This window comes from Phalacrocorax aristotelis, chromosome 5, assembly GCF_949628215.1.
Source record: "Phalacrocorax aristotelis chromosome 5, bGulAri2.1, whole genome shotgun sequence".
NCBI classification, from domain to species: Eukaryota; Metazoa; Chordata; class Aves; order Suliformes; family Phalacrocoracidae; genus Phalacrocorax; species Phalacrocorax aristotelis.
In genome coordinates this window covers 62,167,017-62,178,632 of record NC_134280.1, presented here as the reverse complement: position 1 = coordinate 62,178,632, position 11,616 = coordinate 62,167,017, and the positions used below count along the sequence as shown (strand labels likewise).

General features: G+C 42.0%; 1 protein-coding gene across 1 annotated transcript; it reads left to right on the top strand.

Annotated features, from left to right (window-relative positions):
- The first annotated feature begins 1,759 nt into the window (after positions 1–1,759).
- DEPDC7 (DEP domain containing 7) lies at positions 1,760–11,213 on the top strand. The gene is made up of 9 exons (XM_075094901.1): positions 1,760–1,903; positions 4,192–4,579; positions 6,585–6,715; positions 7,612–7,801; positions 8,589–8,803; positions 10,070–10,212; positions 10,411–10,536; positions 10,629–10,707; positions 10,896–11,213. Exons 1-9 carry the CDS (start codon positions 1,831–1,833, stop codon positions 11,108–11,110), a joined length of 1,560 nt encoding a protein of 519 aa, XP_074951002.1. The 5' UTR covers positions 1,760–1,830; the 3' UTR covers positions 11,111–11,213.
- Positions 11,214–11,616: the final 403 nt, after the last annotated feature.

The window sequence follows — 11,616 nt, the reverse complement described above, 5'->3', positions numbered from 1 at the left end:
AGTTAACATATTTTGGCAATGCGTCAAAAAAGTAGCATCAAACTGTTACAAAAGTAGGGAATAATAAAATAATGTATCATGGAAATCCCCATCGACCCATGCATTATATATTTTTATTAGGTTCTTAATGGCAACTGTCAGACACCTGTGAGTCAGAACTTTTTTTTTTAAATCTTCCCCTCTTCTCCCAAGAAAGAAATCTCTGTTTGTCTCTTCCTGTTGCTGAAAAACAATATGAACTTTCATTTTCAAAGACTAGCGTTTTGCTACAGTTTGAATAGATTCCTTTTAGTCCGGGTTTAACCCCAGAGACTTAAGACTTCTTTATCTGAAAAAACCAAGAACTTCCACTCAGAACTCCATTATTAAATACTTTGCTGCTCTGTCAGTGAAACGTGAAGAAATGTTTCCTTTCTTTTGTCAGTGAAACATGAAGAAACGTTTCCAAAAGATGTTGTTTGCCTTAAGTTTGTGGTATCTAGTTCCCTCTATTCGATTTTTCACAGCTGAAAATGAAGCCCATTGTTTATTCATTTGTATGTGATGAACAAACTTACTGTGCCCTACCTTTAAGCGTGACAAATAAGGATAAAAAAAAGGCTGACTTGAGCTTCAGTGGATAGCAGACATCCTGCAGTTCACACCTGCCTGTGTGGAACTTGTTGTAGAACAGACTAAAGCTTTGCAGGAGATCGTTTTGCAAAACTGCCATCAACAGTTCAATAGTCTGAGAATTCAAAATGAATTTTTGTATCACTTGTAATATCCATATTGTTTAGTCTTTAATGCGCACTATATTTTTTTGAGTTTGCATACCATGAAGATCAGTCTGCCTTTGTGCTGCGCCTATTGAAATCAGTCAAAAAAATTGATCGAATTTTACATTGTTCTAATACACTTTCATTAAGTAGGAATCATCAAAATACTCCCTACTTAGTAGAAAATGATGTTGGAGATCTCAGCAGTTTGCTGCAGACAGTAGAAAAAACTTTTAAAACCCGAGGTAAATTTATTATTTCAATAAAAAATGCCTACTGCTACAATAAACAGCTCATGTAAGACATCAGAGGGAGATTTCAACCATATGTGGTTGTTGAAGCCATATGTCCTGGTAAGAAGGAAGAAGAGTTTAATTGTTCATCCGTGGTCATATACAGGGCCTATTCTAGGCTTAAAGAAGTATAGCTGACCAGTTTATTGTTTTTTTAATTACACAGGAAATACAGGGGGAAGATTGCATTGTGTGCTAGGAATAGGGGTAGCATTTTTATTGCTGTAGGATTTCACGGCTGTGGGTCTGGGCGCAGACAGCGCCGTCGTTCAGCTGAGAGCAGCAGCACCCTCCCGCACCAGAGCCATAGCGCCGGTCACCACAGACTCTCCGCTGCATTGTCCCCCCTCTCCGCCGAGGGCAGTCACGCTGTATGGATCTTGCTGGTGTTCGTGCTCACGGGAACGAAATCTCGTCCATCTGTCCGGCCGCAGGCCGAGCTACGCCCGGTTGGCGGTAGAGGCCTGGATGCGGCTCTAGGACAGCTTTCGCTGCTCTTTCTGCCCCCGCATGCCCGAGGAAGAGGAAGAGGAAAAGGAAGGAAGAAGAGGGGTGGCGCGGCAGGGCTTCTCCTCAGAGCCCCCAGCCACTCCCGCCTCGCGACAGCCCGGCGGCACGCGGGCAGCCCTTCAACCGCCGCCGCCGCCGCACTCGCCCCGCCCCCGAGCCCGGGCGCGACCAATGGGCGCGGGCGCGGGCGCGGCGGCCCCGCCCCTTGGCGGGCTACCTCTTCCCGCGGGCGGCGCGCGGGGCTCCAGTGCGCGGAGCCGCCGGCGGTGATGGCCACGGTGCGGGAGAAGGCGGCGGCCTTGAGCCTCAGCGCCGCCTGCAGCCCTGCCGCCAGGCCGCCGGGTACGGGGCGCGGAGCGGGACGGGGCGGTGGCGGCCGGGGGGGAGTGGGGCGCCCTCTGCCCGGGCTTGGCGGGGACAGCCTTGAGGTGAGGTGCGTCCGCCCTGGTGCGGGCTCGGCGGGTCGGAGCCCTCCCGCCCTGTGCCTGGCCCTCACCCGCCCGCAGCTCCGTGCCGGCGCCTTCCCCGGCTCCGCACAGGTTCAAAAGTTGGCCGCTTTCCGCCGGTGGAGGGGGGTGTTTCCGCCCGGGAGGCCCCGTCCGGGCGTCGTGCCTGCCCCGCTGCCGCCGCCCCGCACCGAGGTCGGCCGCTGCGGTGCGGGAGGGAGGCTGGGGCCGGGGCGGAACGCGGTGCCCGGGCGGTGCCCGTGGGGCTGCCGGCGGCGATGAGCCACCGGGTGGCCCGGGCAGAGACTTAAGCGGGTGACTTGTTAGTGCAACGTAAGGGGCTAAAGGTTGCTTGCAGAGGACAGTTTCTGCTTTCTTCCCACCTCGAGCACCTTACCTTTGTAAAAATCTTATGATCTTAATGCCACACTTAACACCACTTCCCCAAAAAAGATTTTGGGGGGTGTGTGTGTAAGGATGAGGTGATAAAACGGTTAATAGTGTAATTATTGCAGGTAGCATGTGCTGATATTTATTTTAGCAACAGAAACCAGTGTGAATATATGTTTGGTGGTGTTGCTTTTGGTTTTTGTTCTTACTTCTAAACAGGCTAGTTAGCTATCAAAACGTTGGGCTGGGAGGAAATTCTGTATTCTGTTTTGCTTGTTCTGCCTACCTGAAGGTGTCACCAGGTTAAAGCATGAGCAAGGGTGTGCTTTGTCTGTCTTGTACTTTTAAAGCTTTGGAAGCTGGAGGTTCTGGAAGGTTTGTACCTAGAATGCTTCAATGCCTTGTCTTAAAGTTTTTTGTTTTTCCTGACACTAATCTTTTAAGAAAGCAGGTGTCTTATTTGCTAGTGGCTCTGAAATTAACTGTTGCTGTCCTTTGTAATAGCGTTGGTGTGTTCAAATGCTATTGTGTTCCCTATTTTTTGTTTTTCTTTTTTTTAATCTTTGTTGTTCCCCTGGCTTTCCCTCTCCCCCTGCCAACCTGCCATTTTCTGGGGTTGCTGGTAGACGGATATCAGCTGGAAACTCTGGTGCCCCAAACTGGAATACAATTCTCTAACTAAAGTCACTTAAGACTAAACAGAAGAGAGAGGAAAAATACCTACTGCATCTCTGTGGAAAATGTTCATGGTAATATGTTCCAGAACGAGTTGCATGGTTTTTTTTTTGAACACTGCATCACACTGTTAATTCATTTGGTTTGAGGTCTGTCATAACCCCAGATGGCTTTCTGTAGGATTGCTGCCAACTCCTTGCTCCATATTTTGTCCTTCAGCTGTTGATTTCTCTCTTCTTCCTCCGCTTTCTCTCTTAATAAATTATTCATCTGCTTTACTGAGAAACATATATTCTAATTCTAGCCTCTAGTGGCTGCAACTCTTACCAGTTGAGTGCCACCTGCGAACTTTGAGTATATTCTGTTTTCTTAAGTCCTTGTGGAGGCTGAGTCTAGCCTCTGGTCAAACTGTTAGTTGCTAGCAGGCTATGCTAAATGAGTAATAGTTTAGTGGCTTTATTGGGGGAGGGAAGACTGGTTGGCTTAAGGAAGTGGGATTGAGTACCCACAGCTGAAATCTCAGTTGGAGCTGTGGTGGTAGAAGGCTGTTCTGTGGGATAAGTGTTGAGTGAGTGGTGTCTCAAGAGAATTCTTCATCTTGTTAGTGATATGCTAAGCACTGATACTGGGTAGCTTGTGTGTATGCACAGTCCTGTAGGAAACAAAGTTCTGCTGTGTCTCTTCATCCCTGCTTCCCTCTTCCCCTGCCCAGCTGCAGTTTTGTCAGTTTTAGTAGAGGAACTGGGGAGTTAAAGTGCATACAGCTAGCTTTTGGTTGTGGGAGGATGTACTTAGGAGTAGGTTCTGCAGGTGTAACTATTGGGTGATGGAGGAGCTTGAAAAAGGAGAGTGTCAAAGTGGCAGGTGGAAAAAGTTAAAAGTTCCAGGTTGCAAAGCTTCAGGTTAATGTAATGAGAGCAACCACCAGAGAGATACATTGGCACAAGGCAGGCAGACTTGCTAAGAAAGTAGTAGGATGTAAATAAGTGAGCAACCCAAACCAAACTGGAAATCTCAAATTTTAACAATCCATACAGGACACATGAAAGCTAGTAGCTAGAAAGGGGGCAGTTCTTCTCTAATTGCAGCATGAATTCAATCTTTATGCTTTTTTCTTAGGCTTTAGCTTGGCGCAGAAACCTTTTGGAGCAACATATGTCTGGAGCAGCATTATCAATGCACTTCAAACTCAAGTGGAAGTGAAGAAGCGTCGCCAGAACCTAAAGTGCTATCATGACTGTTTTATTGGTTCAGATGCGGTGGATGTTGTCTTTGCCCATCTTCTACAGAACAAGTATTTTGGGGATGTTGATATTTCCCGTGCTAAAATAGTGCGTGTATGTCAAGCACTGATGGATTACAAAGTATTTGAGGCTGTTTCAACTAGGGTCTTTGGAAAAGACAAGCGGTCTGTATTTGAAGACAGTAGCAGTAGCCTCTACAGATTCACAAATGTCTCAAACCAAATGGAACTTGATAAAGATTACCAGCAGTGTACGCCACAAAGGTTAGTACGTGGAATGTGAAGATAAGAAATTTTCTCAATGGGAAAATGTTACGTATTCTGGGGGAGAGGAGGGAAAGCTGCTTTACAATTACAGGACTGGGGGTGGAGGGGGGGAGTAGATATTACACAGGTGTTTGTGGTGGAGGATAGGAAGGAAACAGCAATTTGAGGTGAGTATATCACTCAGCCTGCATAGTTACTTGTTTTCAGTGTCTGTTATCACATCACCTTGGGGGAGGGGGCAGCAAGGTGGAAATTGTGTGTTATGGATACTGATCTATTGGGCTCTAACCAATACAACCAACTGGAATTCAGGTGCATCAGGCTAATGCAATGGAACAATCTTTAGTTGCTGTGCACCTGGCTCTGGCATAAGGCAGTAATCTGTCCAGTTTTTAAGGAAAACAGGTTAAAAGAGCTTTCTTCTTTCATTACCTTAGCTTCGCCACGCTTCAAAATTAGCTTTTTGAAATGTTTTCAGCTGTTTCTTCATGTGCGTATGACTTGTTCCTGCGATAGGCAGCAGGCTGTTATGCTATTGCATACTGTCATAGAACCAGAGGGAAGTGCAGTTGTGAGGCTTTGTTTCCCTGTCTCTTTAGGAGTTGGCAAAGAAAACCCTGGTACTAACGAAACCATCACAAAACAGAACACACTGCTGTGTAGATGACACTTTGCCAAATAACTTCCTTTAAACAGTTTTTGTCAAGTGTTCATCTTTGAACATGTTCCAACATTCTTACAAGAAACTACCTTCATGTAGCTATTGTGATAGTTTTAGTAATATGCACTTTTGAAAATTGCCGATAGTACTGACCTAAAAAGGAGATACCTTCTGTATTGATGTGTTCATGAGAGCAAATGTGAGCTTCAGTGCATCAGCCCAACTGCTCAGAAAACTATAGAAGCAGAGATTAAAAATGGAGAGTTCCTTGGTCCTGCTTCTCCCCTCTCTTCCTTCCCCCCTCTCCCCCCCAACTAGCTCTTGTTCTGTTCTTGTTCTGCTAAAGCAAACTGTCTGAAGTCTTTATTTGGAAAGAGGAGAATTTGTGAGAAAAAAACTTCAATCAAATGTGGTATTTAAAAATATATTAATCACAAGGACTGTTAAAGTGAGACTTGGAATATATTGGCCAAACAGTCATGAAAAAACACAAGGTTATTCATGTTCTATTAGTGTAGAATTAAGGTGTTTTTCTTCTGGGCAGGGCACAGGATCCATTGGATTACACTTCATTTAGTGAAAGGAACAGATTTATTGATACATACAGCTTGTCACATCCATAGCAAAGATGGTGGACATCAAAAGGATTTTGCATTGCCCTTAAATGATGAAGCTATAGAAATTGAAATGAAACAAATATGCTTGGAGGAATAGTAATTTTATGGCTGGAGTTGGTATGCTATCTACTCGAAAGCATATGAAAGCAGTTATGAGAAGAACCAGCTAACACACAGAAATGGGTGACAGGTTTCTGAAGCCTTCCATTAGTTGATGGCATGAACAAGGAGCATAACTTCAGGAATGCTGTTGCTACGGAGCAACCATCCTCTAGGTTTTTCAAGAATGGCTCTTAATTTTTGTCTTCACTTTGCAGTCAGGAATAATATCTTAAAACTCTGGAGGTTTTGACAGGGGAATCTTGTTTTGGTTTCTTGTTTGGGGTTTTTAAAAAATAATTTCCCCTCCTTAACCATTTCCTCTTAGATCTTCTCTGTGGTAATTGAGGTAGCTTGCTGATGCCCGCTGTGTCAAGTTCCAAGAGAGGAACTATGTGCTTGCATGCAACTGTTGCATGCAAATAATTCTTTAAGGTATCATACATTCTCCTGTGAGACTTGGACAGAGGAAGTGTCGGGTGGGGGAGAGGGGGGAGAAGATTATGTAAATATTTATAGAGAGAAAACATTTTTAAATTTTGGACAATATCCATATCTGTGTTATATGCTTGGTTATCCATATATATGGATATAAGTATATATAAAAACTGTTTCTTAATCTCAGACACGAGAAGAGCATGTTGTTTCACTCTACTCCTGTCAAACCAGAAAGCTTGGAGGATCTCTGGGAAAACCTGAGTTTAAAGCCTGCAAATACCCCTCAAGTAAACATCTCGGATAGTTTGTCCCGTCGAGGTAAGCCAAATGATGTCTCAGTCATTTTTTTGTGGGAGAAGGAAGATGATAACTGTAGGACTGGAAAGGCTTATGCCTATCAGATTGGAGAGGAAATCAAAATTAGTCTCATGGTATTTGGTATTTGGTATTGAACACCATGTCATAACAAAGGCAAATTGAATTTGTTGCAGGCTTGCTTTTTACCTTTTTATTTTATCAGACAGGACCCATTATTTCTAGCTGAAATAAATCAGTGTTGAGTTTTGTGGGGAGGAATACACAATTATGTAGAGCTTGACTTAAGTTAGGAATGTTCTTCATAATATTCAATTACCTGCACTACTTCCATGGTTGACTTAATCATGGCCAATAGCGTACTGTCAGCTAAAACTCTTCCCTAGCTTTTTAACTGTATCTGTGCTGCCTGGTGTTCCTTCAGTATTGTGCGAAATGGCTCCTCACAATTCATGTCTTCTCTCTCAGACTAAACTACAATCTAATGTGTTTTTTCTTTGCTTAAAAATGCTAATGCATCCTAGAAACTTTCAAAACTCGAACCAGATCATAATTGTGGAAACTTTGATAAGGCTAGTGTCACTGTTACCCTTTTTGGTTTTTTAATCCCTTATCTAGAACAAAGAAGGCTTGCAAATTGGAGCACAAAGAATGTAAGGCACTTCAGACTTATCCAAAAAGCAGTTCTCCAACACCTGTAGTTAACTAAACAAATGGCTAATTCTTTCCTTTTGCGGTGATAAAAAGCTGATAAGGGCCATGCTCTGTGCTACTGTAAATCTTTATTTTGGTAAAATTAATGTTAGAACTGATGGGAAGAAGGGGAGTTGTCTTTTTCATAATCTCTCTTTTTGCACATGCTGAATCTCGGTGTGCTTTGTGTATTCCACCCTCCCCAGTTATTAACGAAGTATGGCAAGAACAAACAATTGCTCGTCTGCTGCAACTTGTAGATCTTCCACTCCTTGAGTCTTTACTCAAGCAGCAAGAGATCAGACCTCAGCTTCCACAACCAAGGAAGGGAACTGGATATGTCATCACAAGTAACTACCTAGACAGAGAGATCCTCAAGGCTTTCAGTGACTCACAGTAAGTGTTCGTCGCTCACCTCTGCAACTTTGAATAACTTTCTTCTTTCATAGGAATTGAAAGCAAAGTAGATCTTTGGGTAGAAACGTAGTAGTCTCCAGTACTGCAGAAAGGATGTGTGTAGGCACTTTTCTCCATGTTAGACTTGTGTGGGTTAATTGGTAAATACTAGTTGCTAAGCTCTAAACCAGATGTAACTGAGACAATTTATGCTGAACACTGGAAGAGTTTTTGAATGCAATGACAGGATTTGATAATATTCAGAGGGGAAATTGTTTGCTGCATTGAGGGGAAGAATAGAGGTTTTTGCTATCATCTTGAAATTTTTTTCTTTAAAAAATTACCTGTGAGGGAATAGTTTAGTTTCTCTTACTATATAAAAAAAGCCAAGAATGCTGAGCCTGAAACTGTTAAAAACATGGCCTGAAAAACTTCTACCAATCTGAATCAGATCAAGGTTCAGGTTTCTGTTTATCTAGCAATAATTATGTCCTTGTATAACAGTAGAGGACATCACTAACTTTAGGTTTAACTGCTTATGACTGTTTACTTGTGTGGGTTACTAATTCTTCATCTTGATTAAATACATAACAGAGGTATATGGCTATGATCTACTTGGGTGTGTCAGGAAAAGTGGTTGGGTTTTTTTGGTGTCAATTTCTAGTGTATATAAATACTCTCATGCAGTGAGAAACCAAGTCTACTTGCTTTCTGTGAAAAACAATGCAACCAGCTCTGAAAGGCATCAGTAAGTAATGCTACAAAGTTAAACCCCTCTGTCTTTCAGAACAGATGAATGGCTCTCAGCAGCAATAGATTGCTTGGAATATCTTCCAGATCATATGGTGGTAGATATTAGCAGGAACTTGCCTGATCAACCAGATAAAGCAGACACATGGAAACTACTGCTGTTTGAAAATATTGGCAGATACTATGGCCAAAAAAAGGAGCCACTGTTAAGCCATGCATCTGAAATTCATTCAGGAATTGCCGAACTATTAGGTAAGTAAAATAAAGCTATATTCCTAAGTGTATGTGAGAGATGTACTGACAAACTGAATATTTACTACAGCAGCCAAGCTTAAAGGTTGACTTCTGCAAGTTTGTTTTTTAGTTCTAGTCATGAAGACTGTGCTTTGAAATAAAGAGAAATTGTGGTCCTGACTATATGCAGTGCTCATAGAATGGTTTAGGTTGGAAGGGACCTTTAAAGGCCATCTAGTTCAACCCCCCTGCAATAAGCAGGGACATCTTCAACTAGACTGGGTTACTCAGAGCCCTGTCCAACCTCACCTTCAATTGTTTCTAGGGATGGGGCCTCCACAACCTCTCGAGGCAACATGTCCCAGTGTTTCACCACCCTCATTGTAAAAGAAATAAATAAATTTTCCATATGTATTTCCTTATGCAGTTTGTGTTCAGTTTTGTGAAACTGGAGTGCTATGATCTAGTGGCAGTGTGTATCCATGGAAATTCATGGGAAATTAAATATAAATATGGCCTAATATTTAGATCTTATGGCCTAAGTATTTAAGTTAAAGCTGTGTGGATACTTTGTATCCCATTCACAACTCTCCTCTGTCTATAGAAATGTGCATTTCTTAAATTTTATGTTTAGACAGTATTTTAGAAAGTTTTTGATGTTTTAGTCATCAGTCAACATCTCATCCCTGTTCTTATTTTTCATCATTCTCTGCCTTGATTATTCTTGTTCCATGATGGTAGGAATATTTTGCATTTATATCCCGTTCTTCCTCCCTACATGATAAAGGGAGGATACTGGTACAAAGTACTTCATTTAAATAATCTACACATCTAAAATTGGTATTCTGCATAGGAAGGCCACTTAAAACTTAGTGAAGCTCTGCAGAATGGTTTGCAATTAACTCATCAAGCTAGCCCATTTAACTAGGACATATTTGGCATTTCTTGGCAGATCTTTATTGCTGCAACAAGAGGTCATTAACTTTCTAAACAGAATCATTTTCCTCATTCAGTATTTCACATTCCATTCAAGATGGCTGAACTGTAATTGAACTTAATTGAAAGTGAGCTTTCTTAAAAATCAGACTAAAAGCCTGGGTGTGGGCAGTTCTCGGATTGTATGGAAACAGCCCTCATCAGCCTGTGAGAAGTTTTTGTGAAAATGAATTGCTTTGTTTGGCTAGTTCTGTTTAGAGAGATGAACTTCTTAGTGGCTAATTTAGGTGTTTTGTTGTAACACTTATTTAAATAAATACGACAATAGATACCTTTATGTCTCTCCAGTGAATGGGAAGATGGAGCAATCTTTAGAAGCTGTTCAGCTCTATTTGAAACTCCTTGACAGCCAAGTCAGGGAGGAGTTCAGACGACTACTGTACTTCATGGCTGTTGCAGCACACAATTCTGAGCTCAAACTACAGAAGGAGGTAAACATGCATACTTAACTGTTATATGTTGCTTTACACTTACTGAAATCTAGAGGTCCCAAATACTGGTCAGAAACACATTTGTAGCTTAAATATGTGATGACAGGAGAAGCAAGGACTCTAGAAGAAAAGCAATGCCCTTCTTAAAGGGGGAGAGGAATTATCCTCTTCTGAACATCATTTCACATTATCCTTTAGAGCGACAACAGGATGGTTGTGAAAAGAACATTCTCTAAAGCTATTATCAACAATAAAACCTTATCCAGAGGGAAAACTGACCTCCTGATCTTGTTCCTTGTGGATCACCAAAAAGATGTGTTAAAGGTAAGTGCTGGAAAATGGCCAGGTTCTTGTTATCTTGTATGCTTATGCAGAATTGCCTTTTTCTAAGCTGCTGTCTTATCTTTCTATTGAAGATCCCAGGGACACTGCATAAAATGGTCAGCAACAAACTGGTGGCTTTGCAGAAAGGCCAAGATGCTAGTAAGATAACAGGTAACAGTTTAAACTGAACTCCATTATTCTTTTCATGTACCCGGATGAGAAACAGAAGGGACTAAGACAATGTAAAAATTCTTGCTGTCACTGTGACCAATTTGACTCTAAAGGAGGATGGGTCTGCACAATCTCGAGGGTGGTTGGCTGCAGTGGTAACTATCTGAATGCCTCATGTTTCCATTTAGGCTATACCTTTTGCCAAAAACTTGATGAAAGAGAGTATCGCTCCAATACAGAGAAGACCACAAAAGATGAGCTATTATCTCTACTGAAAGCTATTGATGAAGATTCAGAGCTCTCTGACAAAGAGAGAAAGAGACTGCTAGGTCAGTTTCATAGTAGTAATCCGAGTATTTTTATGCAGTATTTTGGAGACAGAGTTACTAATATGTGTGTGTGACTTTAAATATAGATTACTTTCTATACTCCAGCATTGAAAACACTAATATATTTGTAAGTCTTTTGTATTCATGTGTCTAATAAAATTATTTTGTGGATGTGAATGGAATTTATACAATTATTACCTAAGCCAACGGTACCCAAGTTTAGACTGTACTTTAGCTTTGTGCATTCTTAATTGCTGTGGGGCCAAAATAATCCTTCCTTTTCTTCACCTAAAGCCAAGTCTACTGCCTCCCTCTAATCAAGTATCAAAATTACTGAGATGGGAAAGCACCTCTCCACAAATAAGATCTCTCAGCCTTCTTTTGCCCCAGCACTGAATTTTATGCTGAACGGTTGTTTTTGTAGTTGGCCTTGCATTATGTGACTCTGTCACATAGAACTGATCTTTGACTTGCTGAGCGATGGACAGAGCTGAATAACACCTGCTTGATATTCCACAGCTTTTCTTCGAGCTTGCCAGCTAACCATACTTTACGTATATGACAAATTGCTATGCTGCTT

Bases quoted from the DNA above. Each gene is read 5' to 3' on its own strand.
- DEPDC7 (XM_075094901.1), top strand. From the start codon at position 1,831: ATGGCCACGGTGCGGGAGAAGGCGGCGGCCTTGAGCCTCAGCGCCGCC. The intron at 7,802-8,588 runs GTAAGTGTTCGT...TCTGTCTTTCAG, and splicing joins AAGGCTTTCAGTGACTCACA to AACAGATGAATGGCTCTCAG. The intron at 10,537-10,628 runs GTAAGTGCTGGA...TTTCTATTGAAG, and splicing joins ACCAAAAAGATGTGTTAAAG to ATCCCAGGGACACTGCATAA.